The sequence below is a fragment of the Lagenorhynchus albirostris genome, chromosome 20, assembly GCF_949774975.1.
Source record: "Lagenorhynchus albirostris chromosome 20, mLagAlb1.1, whole genome shotgun sequence".
NCBI lineage: Eukaryota > Metazoa > Chordata > Mammalia > Artiodactyla > Delphinidae > Lagenorhynchus > Lagenorhynchus albirostris.
In genome coordinates, this window is record NC_083114.1 from 48,775,873 (window position 1) to 48,795,570 (window position 19,698).

At 60.4% G+C, this 19,698-nt stretch overlaps 1 protein-coding gene across 5 annotated transcripts in view; it reads right to left on the minus strand.

Annotated features, from left to right (window-relative positions):
* BAIAP2 (BAR/IMD domain containing adaptor protein 2) overlaps positions 1 to 19,698 on the minus strand; it is a 70,265-nt gene that overhangs the window by 28,445 nt on the left and 22,122 nt on the right. For all 5 annotated transcript variants that reach the window (XM_060135552.1, XM_060135549.1, XM_060135551.1 and 2 more), the window contains exon 4: positions 551 to 612. In XM_060135552.1, the coding sequence (XP_059991535.1) occupies positions 551 to 612 (62 nt within the window). The remainder of the gene's footprint in view (positions 1 to 550; positions 613 to 19,698) is intronic.

The following is a 19,698-nucleotide window of genomic DNA, read 5'->3' on the forward strand; positions in this document are numbered from 1 at the left end:
ACCCCGCAGCGACAAGTGGGCCCCGCGGGGCCAGGCGGCCCCGGGAGTGAGTGCTGAACTGAAGCCTGGCCTTCGACAGGCATGGAGCCTCGCTTCCCTCGGGGAGACAGAGACCACCTCCCCACTGTCCCTGCTCTCCCGTGCTGGTGGGTAACATAGGCATAAGCTGACACGAGCCGTAGACCTGCTAGGTCCTGGCAGGACCTACAGTCTCGGTGCACCTGTGCTTCCCCAGGCCACCACTCGAGATGTCCCCATGTGGCCCTGCGGCCAGCTGAGAATAACACCCCATCTTGCCCGTGTCCTTTTCTTCCAGGTCCGTCTGTATATCCTCAGCCCCCATGGTGGTCACATCCCTGGTGTGTGACTTCTCTCTCAGGCCCTGGGGACACCCCCACCTCTCTGGGTATGACCACAGGAAGGCACATACTTCCCTAGTGGATGCACGGCCACAGCACATGCCCAGCTCTTCCCCTCGCCTCTAATAGCACCTGCTCACCTGCATCTGCCCCTCCCTCCCCGGGGGTCGTAGTGGGAGGCTGGGACTCACCATTTCTTCCAATTGATTTTGAATCTGCCTGTGGACTTCGGCCATCTGGAAGAGAACATCCCCTGGGAGGCAGATGGCAGGAGAGAAAAGCAGGAGGAAAGTGAGCTACTCAGAATCAGTCTTATCACTCCCTCCACGGCTGGGGAGCAGGTACCAGTGGGCCAGGCACTGGGGTTGCTGTGGTCTGGGGACCGGCGGGCAGGGGTGTGCTGGGGGCAGGGGGAGGGGTGCCTCTCCAGGTGATGCCGCCAAGAGGAGATGGGAAATTCTAGAATGACAAGGATACACAGTGGCTTGGTGTCTCTGGGGGTTTGGGGGCCTCAGGCATCTGCACTGGATCTGAGATTCATGGCAGAGGTAAGAAGACCGGAGACCCTATGTTTGCAGGTTTCAACCCTGCGTGCGACCCTGTGAGCACATGCATCTCCTCTCACAGGCGCCAACCACCAGCGGCCCACCTACCTCGGGCCCAGGCAGAGGTAGCCACAACACGTAGCCCCTGTGCGTCCCGGGACGTGGCGTGGAAGGAAGGTGGCCGTGAAAGGAGGGACCTCACGGCCCAAGACACGTCATGGTCAGCAGAGTCCCGCCACCCACCCCAAATCAACACTGTGGAACAGAAACTCCGAGCTGGGGCACTCATGGTACCTGCCTCCGAAGACCCTCAGGGCCACTGCCCACACCCACAGGGTCAGCGTGAAGGACTTCCTTGCACAAATGGCTCATTTCCTCCTCTGCAGAGGGTGGGTCTGGAACGGGCAGTGTGAGCTCCATTCATTTCATTGGCAAATATTTGCTAAGCAGCCCTTTCTGGCGGCAGGCACTAACCATGCGCTGTGGTCACATGGAGGAGGGCCCGCCCCTGCCCTCGGGGGCAGTCACCTGCTGACTAACCCTGTCCCAAGGTGCTGCTTACACCAGGACGACCCTCCCCTGCTCACATCCAGGCCACTCAGGGGTCACGTGACCCAGAGGATCCTGTTGGGGGCAGCCACAATGAGCACCTCTGGTCCCCATGAGGCCAGCCAGAAAGCAGAACAGTTCCTGTGGCCCCTGCCCTAATGGGGTGACGCTGCCCACCCTCCAAGGTCATAAGGACAGCACGTAGATGATCCCCTGGGGTCGCTTGCCCTCCCAGAAGCACAGCTGGGTTCTGGGGACGGCCAGCTCCCGGTCATCGGGCCGTTCGGTCAGCTGCTGGTGCTCTTGTGGCCCTGATGACCACAGAGCACAGTGATCACCACAGGCAGAATTAGGGACAGATCGCCAATCCTTGGGGCAGGCTGCCCGAGGTCAGTGGGCTGTTAAATGGCCGCAGTGCTGGCTTCCGCTGGCAGGCCCCGGGCCTTGCCTCCCAGGGTCACTCTCTGTTGCTGGAGTGCACGCGAGGGCGGCCTCACCAGCCAGCGGGTGCCCCGCCCCCGTCTGAGTTCTGAGTTCTCACTCTCAGTGCGCTGCTGGGCTGAGTGCCCAAAGGCCTGGCTTCACCTCGGATGCACAGATTTCTGTCGAGGGAGGAGGAGGAGGGGAGAAGAGTGCTTCCGAAGGAGCCCCAAGGGTCACCTGTCAGCCGGGAGGAGCCACGGTGTGCCAGGGGCTAGGCCCTGCAAAGCCAACCGCGTGTCCCTGTCAGGAGACAAGGTCGGGGGAGTTCCCTGGCGGCACAATGGTTAGGACTCCATGCTTTCACTGCTGAGGGTGCAGGTTCGATCCCTGATTGGGGAACTAAGATCCTACAAGCCATGGGATGTGGCCAAATAAAAAAGAAAAAGGGAGACACAGGCATGCCGGTGGGTCCCCTCCGGATGGGGTCAGACCACACATAGTTGTGGTTCGCTGGACCCTGGGCTGAGTGTCCAGCAGGCTGCCTGTGCCGACAGTGCGAAGACCCCTTCCCAGGCACCACATGAGGAAGCACAGACCCCTGGGGGGCCCAGGCTGGCACCCAAGGCACCAAGTTGCTTACAGCTACTGCAGAGAGAGGAAGACGCCCAGGCCCAGCCCGAGGCTTCGAAGGATGCTTGCGGTCAGGGCCAGTGCCACGCCGTGTGAGCGTGAGTGAGTGGGTAGTGTCTGTGTGGTGTGAGTGGGGGAGGGCATGTGGGTGCCAGAGTGTACGCGTGTGTGCATGTAGGTGCACACGGTGTGCATGGGGGTGAGTGCGTGCATGGATGCAGGGGTGTGGGTGTGAGCGTGTGTGGCTGTGTTGGGCGTGGGTGTTGAGGGGGTACACGTGTGGCTGTGTGTGCCTCAGTCTCCATTCTCTCTCCCCGCAGCCCTGGGGTGCTGCTATGGCCCCGTGGACGCGCGGCTCCAGGAAGCTAAGTGACCGGGCTGTGACTGGGTGGGCCACAGGGATCAGAGCCGGTCCACACAGGTCTGCCTCTAGGACCATGCTTGTCCATGAGCCGGGAGGGAGAGGACGGAGCGGGGAGATGCACGAGCAGGGGCAGACACCAGAGCTCCTGATGCACAAATCCCCTAATCCAAAGTGATAAACATTTACTGAGCACTGCGCATGCTGGCAGGGCCACGGACACCAGCACCAGGGCACAGGGGGAGGCCTGGCGGGGGCCCAGAGTCCCTGGAAGTTACTTTCCACTCAGGCTCCAAATGGCAGCCTGACCTCAGGCCTGACAGTGCTGTTGGGTGTGGCGGGGCAGGGGGGGCGGCACCTGGGGACAAGAAGGCCCCGCCCCCACCGCGGCTGCCTGGGGGCAGCATGGTCGATGGTCAACCAACCACATACACTGAGGGCTGAGCTGCGGCTGAGCAGCCCCAGCAGGATAGGATGTGAGTCTCACTCATCCTCTCCTGGCCCTGACCCCACTTCTACCCCCCCCCCCCCCGTCCCGACCCCAGGGGGCGGTCTATGAATCAGGGAACTGGCCGAGGACAACAGGGGACAGAAGGTGCCTGGTCCCCGCCCTTGGCTGAAAAGGAACCACCAGGACAAATACAAGCAGGCAGCCCAGGGGACAAGGCCAGGCTGCCACCACCCTGACCTGACCTGCTCAGACCCGCAGCTCCCGAGTGGGATGAGGCTCCCGGCACCGCCACGGCCTGTCCGCATCCCCAGATCCGATATGCTTGGAGGGGATGCTGTCCTGTGTATCAAGGGTGGCACGCACAGGAAAGCCAGACCCACAGGTCACCCTCTGGCCCTGTGGGCTCTCTCAAGGGACATGAAGTCCATAAATAAGACACAGAGCAAGTGGCACCGTTGGTCACGCTTGAGGCCCCAGAATCGTAAATTAGTGTCCGTCAAACTGAACACATGTATTTCCTTGAACGGCCACACAAAACTAGTTGAAGGAAAACATTTGAAAAATAACAACAACAAACACCAAGTCCTTTAGATAAAGAATTCCTGTTGCCAAGAAGAGTGTGTGAAGCTTCTTGAGGATTCTGGACACTGCACCGCATCGCCTCCGCCCACCGGAGCCTCCGCCTGTGTCCCTGCGCACGCATGCGGGGAGTGGGCACATGCTCTGAGCTGCAAGCCAGTGGCTGCCACAAGCCGGTCCACACGGGGAATTTTTAAGGTACGTTACACAAGCAGCTGCAGGAAGCCACGTGTACATGATGGTGGTGTGAGCGTATGGACCCTGGAGCACTGTGGGGGCACTGGGCCAGCTGCAGGGGGCGGTCACCCCTGCCCGGGGATGAGGCTGTGCCCCGAACTAGGCTTCCCAGGAATGCGGGGGGCCTCAGGCATTGGCACGGACACTCTCTCGTCCTCTCACCCAGGTCCCTTCCGGGTCCTGGGAGGCGGGCGAGTGAAGGTCCTTGGAGCCATGGGGCCGGCCAGAGCCTCCCCCCTTCTCTGGGCTCAAAGGCCAGCACGAGGTGGGGACACCTTCCCAGGCCCACCCCATACGTGGAGGAGGCCGCCACCGGGCTTTCTACCAGGCCTCATCTGGGAACCCAGGTCTCGGTCCACAGCACAGGTGGGCCCTAAACTCGAAAAACCAGGTTTAAAATAGAGCCCAGACCCAGCCTCGCCAGAGCAAAGAGCGGGGGAGGAGGGTCATCAGTTGTCACCACCGATGGGACCGCCGGGGTCTCGAGGAGTGTGAACAGAGCGGGAGGCAGGCAGGTGGCCAGGCCCCAGGGCGCCACAGGAGGGGAGCGGGCAGGCCACCCTGGCACTGAGGAGGGGTTGGGAGCAGGCCATCGGGAGCAGGGACAGGAGAGGGCACACTTGGGTGCCATGAGGCTTCATCCAGGACAAAACCACCGACAGAAACACAGGCATCTGAGAACGAGGCGACGCCCTCCCACCCAGTGTTTACCCTGTGAGGAGGCAGCCAGGTCAGCAGTGAGTCACCTCCGGCTGCACACCCTTCAGCTCTGAGTGTAAAAATTCCTGGTACTCTTGGTAACCTTTAACACCAGCCTTGTGTCTTTGGGTTAAGAGTGGAACTCGGTACACATGGCAACTCCCCTCCCCCAGGGAAGGGGCTGGGGCAGCAAGCGCAGGAGCGCGAGTGCATGCGCACGCGCGCGCGCGCGCGCACACACACACACACACACCGCACACGTCAGCACATGCTGCGCTTCCTCACCGACACAGGCGATGTGCTGTTCACCTCCCTCCCCTCCAACACAGTCTGGCTGGACACAGGCTGCTTCTGTCTGGTGTGGCTAAGACAGCACAACGTCGGGACAGCCGCCACCACCTTTGCTCTGCACGACTGCAACCTGGGAGCCTGCGCATCCTGCAGACGGTGCGTGTGCCCCTGAAGAGAGGCTGTGCGGCCTCGGGAGCCAGGGTGTGCCCTTGTCCCCCAGGGTGGTGGCCTTGCCCTTGGTGACAGGGGCAGAAAGAACTGGTCCAGCCTTCCAGCAGGGACAGGGCCCCCAACAAGGACACAACACTGGAGCTGGGGTGGCTGGACAGGGAGGGCTGAGGCCCAGGCCTGTGTAGCCCCTCATAGGCCACTCTGTCCTCAAGGAGCATCCACCACTCCTAATTCCAGAACGTTCTCGTCACTCCAAAAACCTGTCCCCATCAGCAGTCACTCCCCTTTCCCTCCAGCCTCGGGCAACCACTAATCTACTGTCTGTACGGATCTCTCTCCCTGTCCTGGTCGTTTAGTATCAGTGGGATCCCGTGACACAGGCCTTGGTGTCTGGCTTCCTCGCCGAGCATGTTTTTGGTGTTTGAGGCTCACCACGTGGCAGTGTGGCAGGGCTTCATTCCTTTCCCAGCTGGATGACATTCCAGGGAATGAGCCGCATTTTGTTTATCCAGTCGCCCATGATGTCCATCGGAGGACATTTGGGCGTTTCCACTTTCAGGCCGTTACAAATAGTGTTGGCTGTTGTGATAATCAGCTCTCCCTAGGAAGCAGTTTTATTTTATAATAACTCTGAATTCTTTTTGTACACAATCTTCGCAATATGATTTTTGAGGTTTTTTCCCATCGGCTTAGAGCAAGAGTCCGCTAGCCAGCAGACCCTGGGGGGAGGTGAGTAAAAGGGGAGTCTCCAGCCAGTACTGTGAGCACGTGGGGGCTGGGGCCTCAGAGCCGCCAAGCCCTCCCAGGTTCCTCCAGAGCCAGACCGAGCCCTCCACTGCCAGGAGGGCGCCAGGGTCAGCGCCCCTCCAGGCGCCCACTGCCATCTCTGAGGGGACCGCTCCCTGCTCCAGGCTAGTCCAAACCCCCCTGGGAAGATGAGGCTGCAGATAGGAACAGGAATTGATTCCACAACGAGGAGCCCGCCTCTCTAGCAAGTCTGGGTGACTCAGCAACCCTCTCGCTTCCCAGCTGAGTGGGGAGGTTGGGGACTGTCTGCGGGGGACCCTCTGCCCCCGCTGGCCACCCCCAGCAGGAACTGGCTTCTGCCAAACCTTGGGATCGTGAGCCAGAACGAGCACCACGGCTCAGTCGCTCTGCTTCTTTTCCTTAAGTGTTTTATTTCACCACCGATATGAAAAAATTCCCAACAGACTCTCAAAAATGTTCACAGCCCCTGGCAAGAACCTCAGTACAAGGACAAGGTGGAGGGGCCTGGCACTGGCCAGTGTGAGTGCTGGCCAGCACCTGGGGACCGAAGGCACCCACTGAGGGGAGAAAAAGGCAGAAACTAGAGACCCCGTCAGCACAGAGGGGCCGGGGCGATAAGCTGGAAGGTGCAGGGCACAGCTGAGGAGGGGGAGGCCCAGGTGCAGGAAGGCCCCACACCCGGGAGGATGGCAGTGGGGCAGACTCTCAGCAGAGCAGTGTTGGCAGGACCACAGCTCACAGGAGGGGAAGGGGCGGAGCTGCTCTCGCTTGGAGCTCCAGGCAAGGTCAGGACTCGAGCAGGGCAGCACCCCGCTGTGATATGGCCCCGTCCTCTTAGCAGACGACAGAGAGGGATCAGCCACCCACCCCGGGTGCCCTCAGAACTTGTAGACGGTTCGGAGGAGCAGTCGATTTACACGTGTTCAGGGACGTAGGACCCACCACTGACATCTCAGACCTCAGAAACATTCAAGTGTTTCCCCAAACTGGGCTCTTTGGGAAAAGATAAAAGATTCCAGAAGACTAGAGAAAATTACAGGTACCAGATTTTTAAAAGGGACCGACTCTAGAAATTGCAGGTTGGTGTCTTCATGTGAGAGCTGTTACTGAGATAAAGGTGACCCGCTCGCAGCCTGGGGCACTCGTTCACCTTCATCATCACCACACTGACGACTGCGCTGTGAGCACCTGCTCCGTGCAGGTGCCGCTCCAGGTGAGACAGTTAACCAGAGGCCCTGCCTCTGTGGTGCCTGCATTCTTTCCTGGGAGAGGCAGACAAAACGTGGGCCAGTGAGGAACGAGGAAAAGTGAGGGGCAAGTGGGCCAGGCAGGTCGGGAAGGAGGGCCGCCAGAAGGCCGGGAGGACGAGGATGCCTGTGGCTGCAGATGGCACAGAGACGGCGGGGAGGTCTGGCAGGAAGTCTCATCTCACTGATTCTCGAGCCCCAGACCAGCACAGGTGTGGCCCCACCTCCTACCTGAGCTCCACAAGGCACCAGGCAGTCCCCCAGGGCACTGAATACTGACACAGGGGACCTGAGTGTGGCTGGAGGCCGGGTCTACAGCCACACCCAGAGGGTTCCATCCATGGCCCGGAGATCAAAGGGGCCGTGAATTTGTTCTTATCAGCGCTTAGAAGACAGACACTCTCCTCTCAGCCCAACCTCCAAACCTCCCGAAAGCGGCCAAAATAACAGAGCGGGTAACCGCTCACCCCTCACCAGGTTCCCCGGCTCTCTTTCCGACACATGCACCCAGGTAGCCGTGCACACACTTTTTGGCGGAACCACCTGAGACAGTAGTGAACATCACGGCGTGGCCAGCATGTCAGCTTCTGCACCTGGATAGCACGGACTTGTGTGCACAGGCCCACGGCCATCCCGACCCAAGGACAGCGGCCACCGACACAGACCCTCTTCCTTCAGCACTCGCACCTCGGAGCCTGGGTGCCCCAACTCACTGCCGCCTGTGAGCTGCTCCCCAACCCTGGACCTCACGCGCGGCTCTTCAGGTCTCTGTCTCTGTCTGTCTCTCTCTGTCTCTGTCTCTCTCTCACTCTCTCTCTCTCTCAATAAGTCAGCGTACTGTTTATCTAAATGCTGCTCTGTGAGCATCTGGAACAAGTAAGTCATAAACAGGCTTAATCGTGGGTTATGAGGACTTAACGTTCAGCGGCACCAGAATTCTTATCTTTCCTCTGTGGAGTCGGGAGTCTTCAGCCTCTCTAATCCAGAAGGGTCCTCTCGAGTTGCATCTCTCACAATGCTGACATTTTTAAAGGCTCAAGCTGCTTTTCTGGTTTTTTCTTTTCTTTTTTTTTTTTTGCAGAAAAAAACACATGTTCTTATAATCTGCAAATGACAAGAAGCTGAGAGGGAGCGTGGATCTGGGAGACTGGGAACAAGCCGGGGTGGGAGCGGGGCTCAGGCCCCGGAGTCTGGCCGCTCACAGGCCGGCGCCCGGCAGATCTGTGCAGCTCCCCACCTTGTTCTATGAGCCGAGGGTGGACCAGACTCCACCTGAGGGCCCCTCCTGGGCCATAATGCTAGACTCCTAATCCCAAAGGAGCGAGGACAGGATTTCAGGAGAAGATGAGTTATCACCATTTAGGCTTAAAAAAGAACACATTTTTGCCAAAGCAACACAGACCCGAGAAAGCCTGCTTTGAGATGGTTCTCATGAAGACAGCCAGCGGCCTGAGCTGACCCCCAGCAAGAGTGAACAACAGCACGGGATGAAGAGGGTAAGGACCCGGCTGCCGGACCCCGGGGCTGGGCACAGCTGCATGGAGGGCCAGGTCCCCCAGAGCACTGTGACCCCCCACAGCGAAGCATCACCCCCGAGATCAGTGTCCAGAGGGCAACCCGGTGAAACTCCTAAAACCTGATTAACCCAAGAAGCGGGAGGAAGCTGGGGACCTGAGGTGGGGGAGGTCAGAGGGCAGTTTCAACCTCTGCAAGGCACAGGTGGCTGAGCCCTGGCTGGGGGAGGGGTGGGAAGTGTGGAGGTGGGGAGGGGAGTCCAACACCACCTACGGAGGGGGCCTCCTCCAAAACCCACTGCCACACAGCAGGACCACCCCCCAGGGCAGAGACCAGCCTCCATCCTGGTGCCCGTCCACCAGCCAGGGGATGCCTGTCAGGGGGGCCGCCTGGGGGTGACAAGTCCTGATGCCTGATATCAGATGCCTGATAGTCCAGGCATCTGCGGGAAAGGGCTCCAGGCCTGCCTGGGCTGACCTCACTGTCTCATGGGTTACACGTACATGTTTGTACCTCATCCCGGGATTAAATCAGTAAGACCACGTGTCTCCTGATTAGGGGGTTGGGCTGACAAGGCACACGGCACAGCCCCTGCCCCAGAGCTGGGCAAGTGTTTGCCCCTGCCAGTAACAGTGACAAGGACAGCCAGGAACCTGGGTGCAGCTCCACCTTGACACCAGCGGTCCTGCCACACACCCCCTCTTTCTTTAAGCAGGAGGATGGTGGGTGAAGAGGTTCAGGAACTGGGCAATAAGGTAGGGAAAGCCCCCGGCCCACATGCATGTTCCGTCCTTTTGAGGAGCTGGGCCCCGGCCGGCAGGAGGGTACCACCCACGTGTGGTCAAGGGCACCACTGGTGCCCTTTCTTCCCCTGCCTATGCCTTTCGTCCCTGATGCCAAAGTCAGGCCTGGGCAGGGGTCCCGAGTGCTTGGTCTCTTGCTCACAACCCCCATCCTCACACCTGTGTCCTTCCCACTGTGAGAGGGCCGTGCCTGTCTCTGGCCCTGGCCGTGAAGATGGGACACTGCACAGGGCTCTGTGGACAAGAGCCCGGGGGGCTCCCATGAAGGCACAGTGTCAGGGTGCAGGGGGAGCTGATGCTACGAGAAAGTGGGTGTCTTCAGCAGCATTACAAATGTGGTGAACGCTGATGAGAGCCCGGCTCCCCAGCTGCCTGGACCTGGACCTCTCAGACCATGCTGGGCACTCCCAGAGCATAAGCCTTCCAGGACAGGATCTGAGAACATGTGGGAAGGATGGGAACATCCAGTGCCAAGTCGCTGCCCACACGGCTCATCCTTAAGGGCTCCCTGTAACCTGCTGGCCCCCCGCCTAGTAGATGTCAAGCCAGATCACCCCAGGACATGAGCACCCCAGCCAGATTCCCAGCCCAGACGGGTCCCCAGGAGCAGCCTTATCGTGCGTTGGGGAGGGTCCTACCATCCCTCCACCACCAGGAGCCGCCTCGCGAGGCCCCGCCCCAACTCCAAAGTGGCTGACACTGCTCCCTCCTGGGGATAAAACTGGGTGACCGGTCAGGGGGCAGCCGAGCCCCGATGCAGCTAGAAATGAAGCCGTCTGAAAAGGCAGGGTGGCCCAGGGCTGTCGGCTGCACCACAAAGATCAAAGTCCTTCCACACCTGGGGTTACAGTGCCAGGTCTCTCCAAGGGAGAGTGGCCCTTCTCTACCGGCACTGCCACGTCAGGCAGGGGCTGGGGTTCACCGAAACACCAGGCTGGGGTGGCCAGGAGGCTGTGGCCCAGGTGGAATTGAGAGCAGAACGTCCGCACGGTTACTGACCAGTAACAAGCCGACTGACCAGTGCAGGTGTCACATGAAGGATGATCTGGGTGGGGTGACGAGGCACGACTGCAGGGGTGCCAGGACGGCCCCTCTGCTCCCTGATCAAGTCCAGCCAGGGCCACCTTAGCAACCCTCCCCCCGACTAGAGGAGCCCAACAGAGTGTGAGGGGTGGAGCTTGGGGGACCATGGTGAGGACCAAAGCAGCCACAGGCCTGCCGGGAGCCCTCACCCCACCTGGGCACTGACACCAGACCCCTGACTACCTCTCCAGGAGAAGCAGAGGTGAGAGCAGCACAGTCGTGACTCTGAGACCACGAGACTCACGTGTGCGGGCGTGTGCTGCGGTGGGGTGGGCAGGAGTTCTCCGCCTCCTCCCAGGTACAGCAGCCCCAGATGGTGCTGGGGGCACAGAGAAGGTGTCTGACCTTCCTTTAGAGACTAAACCTCCAGCCCTGTCTTCGCAGAGCTGGACTTGAACCTGGAGAGCAGGACGCACTATTACTGCCAAGTGGTCATGGCGTTCCTTTTGGTCACTGGCAGCCACCAAGGGCGCCAAAACACTTGTTTCTTGAGGATCTGTCATTTCAGGAGGAGCCAGAGCTCCCGTTCCCTGCTGGTGGCCAAGGGGCTCTTGAGCCAAGGGGTCAGCTGCTCAAACTTGGCTGGGAGCGCCCGCTGCCTCCTGAAGCCTTCTGAAGCAAATATCCATAATGCTCAATTATTCTGGCGGCTTCCAGAGCGGAAAGGCGCCTCTGAGAGCTCATTAGCATACGCCTGAACAAGGCACAAATATAGAGCTCTCGCGTTCTGGGAAGACAGACAGCCAAGGGCTGCGGGGGTGTCGCGTCGGCCTTGAGAGCCAGCGGTATGGGATGCGGAGCTCAGACAGCACTGAGGGACCCCTCTGGGATCAGCTACCAACCCCCCCCCCCCATCCTCCCTGCTGGCCTCAAAGCCACCAGTTCCTCCCTGGTAGAAGCAGGGCTCTTCTCTTGCCTACAAAATGGCAAAAAATGGCAAGTGGCCAAAAGGATAACCAGGACAAAAATCGATGGCTGTTGCCATGGTGATGATAGCGGACAGTGACCCTCCCTGACTGCTGCTCTGAAGGAGAGCAAGACCACACAGCCCCTCGGTGTTGGTATCAGTGCTGTGTCCAAAGTGGACGCCCAGGCACTGGAGTGTCATGGAATGAGGTGGAGGAGGCACCGACCACACGTGGCCCAACCGTCTGGGCTGGCCTCCTTCCTGTCCTGAGCCTCTGCCCTACCTACTCCGGGTCAGGTCCTGGACCGGCGTCGGCCACACCGGGAGTCTGATCAGATCTCAGAAGCTCAGGCCTGCCCCGGGCCTTCTGAAGCCAAACATGCATTTGGACGTGTCCTCGGCCAATCCACAAGCTCTCAGGCATCCACAGTTACACTCGGGGCTTCGGGGGTCCCAGGCTGGCCGCCAGGCCGACTAGAGGGCTGCTTCAAGGAACTGGCTGACAGGAGGCTGTGGAGCGCGTGGGCTGAGCCTGGGCGACAGGGAGGCGGGGACTTAGGGTCAACCTGGAGTCCTCTGCCCATGGGCCGGGTAGGCGCTGGCTGAGCCGGGTCCCCGCAGCAGCAGCAGGAAAGGGCACGCTGCGAGACACTGGCTGTGCTGCTGGGAGACAGTGGGGCAGGAACTCACATCGACAGACCCTCCACCCGCCAGCATCACCGTGCTTCAAAATGCCGTCTTTTCTCCTGCCTGACGCGACTCACAAGGGGACAGGGAAACGTGGGTGTGCACAGAGGGAGGGGTTTTCCTCCCACATTCCCACCCAGATCAGGGACATGAGTGGCCAAGGCCACAATCCCCGACCACAGGAGGCCATCTGGACCTCGGCAGGGCGGGCAGGCCAGGGCCAGAGCTGGAAGGTGCGTGGATGACCCTCCTCCAGGGCGGCCACCCTCCAGGGGTCACAGAGCCCGTGAGGCTGCGCCCCAGGCCGGGCAGGCACTGCTGCTCCGATCCTCACCAAGTGCCATGAGGACCCCCATTAACCTGCCCACTCATGCCCCCGATTAACTGTCCAAGTGGACATCAGCTCTCCTGGGGACGGTTTCTCAGGCATCAACTCGCTCTAAATCATGCGAGACACAAACAGGAACAGGCCCCGTTGAGGACCGTTCATCAGGGAAGCAGGCCTCTGCGGTCAGAGCGTCCACAGTGCCTCTGACACACCTGCCCTCCTGCCAACGCCAGGGACCCAGGGGCCAGCACCCCTCGGAACAGGTGGAGACCTGCCACAGAGGCTCCCGAGCCGGCACCTGTGCCCACCAGGCCCCCCGCCATGTGTGGGATGCTCCAGGGCCACCGGCTCCCTGCTGGAGGATAAACAAAGGACCGCTTCCTCCGCCCTCTCACTTGGGGGCGGGGAGCTGCAGACACACTGAGAACACAGCACACGCTGCCGGCGGGACCTCAATTCACGGGAGACACGGCGGGGTCACAGGACTGGGGGCCCCCAGGGCCCTCCAGCCACCCAGGCACTTGAGTCAGACTGGCCGTGGTGGGAGAGCCCTCACAGGCGTGCTGCTGCAGTATGGGCTTTAAAAGACCTCGGCGAGCCTCCTGCTGTGGACCCCGGTCAGGTCACATGCCCCCCCACCCAGTGGGAACAAGCCCCAGGCCCGGTCCTCACAGACCCTGCCAGCCCTACCTCACCACCAGAACCAGGCTCAGAATGAACCACAGCTGGGGGCCCCCTTCCCCTCCTCCCAAGCAGGACCCCCAGGAACCAGGCCAGAGGGTGTAGGGTCACCACAGCCACACACCGCTGTTCCCTATGGATGTTCCCACCCTGGAGTGGGCCCTTGGACACCGAGGAAGCATGAAAACACCCTGAGCCGTCTCTCCTGCTATGGCCAGAGTCGCTGAGAACAGGCAGATCCAATTAAGACGTTTATTAATCCCTCCTGACAAAGGCTCGAGCCTGCCCCATAAAGCTCTCATCAGGGCAGGCCAAGTGGACACGCTGGAGCCCCTGGCCCTTCACGGCAGTCATGTGAGTGCAGGGGGCCCTGAGAGGGGACCCAGGTTGCCCTCTTACCCTGTGCTCAGCCCCAGGCTTTGACCGGTCTAGCGTCCACCCAAAGCCGGACATGAGGGCCACGACTCTGCAAAATACCTGCCTGGTGTCAACATCTGCTCGAGGCCTGAGGGAGGCCAGGAGAGCGTGGACCCTATTCCTGGGGCTCCGGTGACCGCCCGTGTGCCGGCCACTTCTCCCAGGGGCTAAGGGACACTCCCTCCATGTGCCATGGCGGGGGCTGCTGGTGTTATCAGCTGGGAAGAGGAGGTGAAGGAGTCCACTCCAGGCCAGCCTGGGGACGCCAGGCCATCATGGGACCACAGTGTAGGGTGACGTGGGGCCTCTGAGTCGGGACCCTCAGGGATGTGAAATCGACCTGGCTCCCACTGTGCGGCTGTAATTAAGTCCTCCAAGTGGCGTCTGTCAGGTTTAGCAGTCAAAGGTGGGTCCTGCTGTTAGGGTCTGACAGCACGTGGACATGAGACAGACCGTCACCCACCTGCAGGGAAGGCAGGGCCACACTCGGGCTCCCCAGCCAGGTGTTGACAGCTCTGCATGACATGGAAGGGGCCGTGATGCAGCCCGACAACCTCCCGGCCTCACAGGGAGCACAGGAGCCAACCTGGTGGGCAGCCCCCCGACCTGGTGGATGGCCTGTGGCACCATCTCAGAACTACCTCTGCCAAGGAAACTATCCGGCAACAGGCTCAAAGGCCCCTGGGGTCACATGGCCCCTGCATTTCAGTGACCCACACACAGGAAAGGGCCACCCCGTGCCTCTAAGCATGAGGCAGTCGTGGGAAAGTCAGCCGGCATCTACAGGAACCAGAAGAGGTAGCCAAGTCCCACAGGGCGAGTCTCCAAAGGTGGCATGGGACTGCCGGCCTCGGTTCTTCACTCAGGTAGCTGGGCGTGGACAGCAGCCAAACGCCAGGGGAGTGTTCAGGCCACACCTTAATCCAGTGACTCAGCGGCCAAACCTGGCCCAGTTTCAGGTGCAGGGAGCCACCTCCTGCCCCAAGGCCCCGCCCAGCACGGAGCTCCTGCTCTCTCATGGGTGTGGTGCAGATACCAGTATGGGTGCAGGCAGGTGGCGGCCAAGCACAGGCCCAGGGCACCTGCAAGCACACACACGCCCGGGATCACAAACAAGCGGGCTCTTCAAAGGCAGAGAACACAACAGAGGCCTCAGGAGATGGTGAGGCCCAAACAAAACAGCCGCTCAGCTGCTGGCCCTCGGCTGCGCAGAGGGACGAAATGTCCAGGTGAGGCTCTGGCAGAGGCCCCGGACACAGGCTCGGGAGGGACGGGCCCAGCATGAAGGTCGGCCATGCACGGAGGAAACAGAGGGCTCAGGGCAGGCTGGGCCCTTCGCTGCAATGATGGCCTCATGTTAGTGCTGCCGGCCAGGAACGCCTAGAATGCTCCACAGGATATGTCACCGTAACCTCCTGCACAGACACAGGGCAGCTGACTGACCCTCTTTTCTTGCATGAATGGTTCTGGTACAGAGCCCCTGAGTCACCTGCCCACCTGAGCACTGTGCCCGGAGCCCAGGTGCACTGGCCTCTGGCCTCCACCTCCTACTCCTGCCTGTGCTGGGCTCAGCCCTGCTCTTTGCACAGTGGCTTTGGGGAGTAGAGCTGGGGGCCTGGCTGCAGGGGGCCACCCAGCGGGCAGGACGTGCTCAGGAGTGCCAGCTCCCTGGGGGCTCCTGCAGATGGTGGCACGGCTTTCAGGGAGGGGGACAGGACAGTGGCCTCCCCTGCACCAAGGATGAGGTCAAGGTCCATGGTGGCACCCCCAGGAGCAGGGCACCCCAGGAGCCAACACTGGGGAAGAATCCAGCAAGCAGGACAACACAGAGACTGATGCTGCACCAGGCCCATCCGAGTGGCCGTGATGCTGGAGCAGAGGGCTCGGAAGCCAGCCTGTCCACGGCCTGGACTGGGGTACCTGTGTGCTTTCAGCCCCATGGCCAAGGCCGGGCTTGCCGACGGTGCACACGGAGGCTGGATGGAGAAGCGACGGGGTGCCATCGGGATCACCCCAGGGGAACAGGGACACGGCGCGGCTGAGATGCCGCCGCACTTGGTCTGTGCCAGTAGGTGACAGGCACCGGTGGGGGGTCTCCACCTGCTCTCCCTGCTTTGACGGGACCTGAGTGTCCTGTGACTTAAAGCTTAAGGCAATGGGAGAGCCCAGAGGGGACATGGCACTGCTGACAGTGCCTAGGATAAAAGGACAGCATCTGCACTGTTCCCTCCTTCAGGGCAAAAGGAGCCTGCCCGCCTGGAGATCCAACCTCCTCCCCGAGCAGCCCCGGAGCCCAGGCCGGAGCAGTCTGGAAATGCCCACTCTGCGCCATACTCCCCACCATGCTGGCATTTCAGGCTGCCCGTGTCAGGGGGACGGGGAGAGGCTGGGTGCACCCTGCTGTGGCCAGCAGCAAAGGAGCCACCTGCCCCCTCTGCCCTGTGGCCCCCAGGCTCAAGGTAGAGACAGAAGCAGGAGAAACAAGCATGAAAACATGCTCACTCCCAGATCTTAGCAAACCCCCAAGTTTGTGGTCAACGAGTTTGGAGAGTGAGCCCCCTCGGGGTGCTGTAATCGGGGTCACCCTCCCTTGGGCCACCATCCTGGCTCCTTGGCCTGGGGAAGGCCTGGGTCTGCACACACCGGGGACTGGCCTGGAGCCTCGGACCCAGATGGGACACCCCTGCTGCCCTGAGCTGCCGGTCAGTCCCACGAGCACAGAAATCCGTGAGGAAAGCAAGCAGACAGGGCCTCGGAAAAGCTGCCCCGAGTACACAGATCAAAGAGACGGGGGCGGCACCAGGTGTGCCTCAACGGAGCCGTGAGGGGGGCGGTTAGGGAGACAAGTCCACGGCAAGTGTGAGTGGCTGGTGGCGGGGGATGAGAGGGCGGCGAGGCGATGGGGAAGGCGGGCATCCCTGCACCCCGACTAAGCAGCCTGCCTATCAAAGCGAACCCAGAGCGGAGTGGAGTGAAGATGAGAGGCCGTCTCCTCTGTGAGGTCTGGAGCTGCAGCCCCAAGCCGCCTCCTGGCCACGGGACCAAAGGCAGAGTGGCCACTCGCTCTCCACAGGGACGAGGAACAAAGGGGCAGCAGCACAGCGACTGGGCTGTGACTTCTGACCACCACGGGCCTCAGCCTCGCTCACAGCAGGAGACCTCACGTCAGAAGCCTCTGCTCTGGTGATAAGGGGTGCAGCTCTGGGCAGTACGTGGTTGGCTGACGTGGCGGGGGGGTGATGTGCTGCTCGGGACCCTCACTCTATGCAGGAAGGATGCAGCGCAAGGCTCATAGGGAGATGGGGAGGGGGGCGCAGTACCCCCAACGCATTAGACGAGGGTCGGCATGGCTGAATCCCACACCGTCCTAGTGGGCTGTTGGCCCAGGGAGCAGAGCGGGAGCCATACAGCTCCTGCCCTTCGTGGCAAAGAAAAGGCAAGAAGAGCTGACAGAATGGGGCAGGGATCAGCGGAGGAAGGAGGGGGACCGGAGCGTGGCCGGGGTGTCTGTCACTGCTTGCCTGGCAATCCCTGACCCCAAGGCCACCAGGGGCCACACCCAGAGGGATCCCAGCAGGAAGTGGGCAGCAAGAGGGCAGATGAAGCCCCACTTTGCAGGGCCTCGAGATTAAGTCTCTGGTCAGAAGCCCGGCGCCTGGCTCAGGATGTCATCAGTGTGAGCAGAGCTCCCTCCAGGCTGCTGCCACACCTCGGCTGGAGCACCAGCTCCCCAGAGGCACTCACCCCTTGAGGGCTCTGGTTGATCCCCAGGACAGCAGAGACCTTGCATCTCTTCCCTTCCATCCTGGGGAGTAAGGTCTATCGAGAAGAAAGTGGTCAGAAACGAGTAATTCCCCAGGGCTGCAGACAGGAAGGGTGGAGGAAAACAAATTCAGCATGAAACAGAACAGACTGAAAACAGGGTTACTGAGAACAGAGGAGTTCCCCTCATAAAGTTCAGCTTGTCAGGAAAACACGACCGCACGTAACTTGTAGTTTACGCACTCAATAACTCAGCTGGAAAACACATAAAGCAAAAACCTCACGGAGAAACTGATGAGCCCACCTTCCTGGCGAGTAAGAAAAATGCCTCTCACTTACTAATAAGGAGGTGGAATTACTGAAGATTTGAACACAATTAGGAACCCTGCACCCAGAATCGGAATAAGCAGGGAACATATGTTCTCTTCAAACATAACAGAAACCTATAAACATGGGCCACATGCCAGACCAAACAGCCTGTCAGTGAATGCCCAAGATTCAGATAATTCAGGACTCAGCACAGGCCCCCCTACCTGGGGTCCCGACCAGCTTTTGGGGAGGGGGAGCTCATACAGATGCCCAGGGCCACGGGCAGAGCTAACGAGACCAAGAAACTGAGAAGAAAACGTTTCCTAGCAAGTGACCCAGTGACATTGTTCCCTGAGGACGGTGGCCAAAGTGCACCACCAAACCCCAATCCCCACCACACTCCAGCCAAGGGCAAAGGTCCCCAATTTGAAATTTCTGCCACTTCTACCAGGGCCTCAAAGCTCAGAAGGACTTGGAAGCCCTCAGCTTTCTCAGCAGGTCACTGCAGGGCAGCCCCAGGACGGGCATCCCCCCTGGGCTGGGTCATTGGCCCCTGGTACATGGGCACCCAGAACGCCCCAAGTTACAACAAAGCAGAAACAATTGTCCTGCTGGTATCCGAGATGCTGGTCCCGGTTTGGTTTTCCCCTCCCCTCCAGCACCAGGTGGACCAGAGCTGCTGCCTCGGCGCCTGGGGTTTGGGTGGCCTGCCGGGTGGGACTCGCCCACACAGAGGGGGACACGAGGGCATGGCAATAGAAGGCAGCGGTGCCCAGCCTCACTCAGACAGGAGCAATGCGAACCCTCACACACCAGTCATGTGGGAGGACAGCAGGGCCAGAAGGGAGAGCCCCGTGGCGTCACACAGGTGAGCCCTGGGGCAGCGGCTGCTGTGGAACCGCGTGGAGGTCACCCCATGGTGGGTGGCCATGGTGGCATCATGGTCCTGAGGACTAGCTCGTTCAGAGCAGCAAACCCACCCCCACCGGGAGTAACCCAAGCGCCGATCGGGAAGACAGAGAAATACACTGTGTTCATCACGTGTTCACGGAACATTCTACAGCAGTGAAAACGCAACACCCGCTACTGCAGGCAACAGACGGATCGGAATGCGGGTACAACAAGCAGGCTGCACAAACCCAGCTTCCCACGGCCAGAAGCCCCAGCTCCTGCCAGGCCCTGCCCCCTTCCCCCAGCCTCGCCCCCCTCCCGCCTCGCCAGACTTTCCCATTTCTGCCAGAATGCCTCGTTTTTGTCCACCTTGCACTTGTGGACATACCCTTGCTCTTGTCCTCCGCCCCTCCTGGTGCCCTTGCTGGCCTCACCCAAGGTCGGAGTTGCAGCTTAACCCCTGCCCCCTCCTGTGGCCCGGGAGGCCACACACCACACCCACCCTTGGGATGCTTTGTTCTCCAGGCCCCCTTGGGCCCTCCCCCAACATACACACTGGAGCTACGTCTGGAAATTTCACAACAGCCAACCAAGGACAAAGATCTCAAAAGCTTCCAGGAGGGAAAAACAAAAAACTCACGGTAAAAAAAAAAAAAAAAAAAAAAAAAAAAAAATCAGCCAAAACGACAGTGAAGACTGCAACACCAAAAGTCAGAGGACGGGGGTGAGGACCCCGAGGGAAGGCGGTCTCCCACCTGGAATTCTAAGCCATCAGTGCGAGGTAGAGAAACACCCGCAGACAGACATGGGCTCAGAAACGTTATTTCCCCTCTTCCCGCTAAGGAACCATTAAAAGGAAGGATGATCTCCCTAATTGAGGGAGTAAAAGAGGACCCATGACCCAGAAAACATGGTCCCAGACTGGAGAAGGGGTGTCCCATGCATGGCCCAGCCACCGGCCCAGGGTATCAGAGCAGGTCGGGGCTCCGGGAGGCAAGTTCCAAG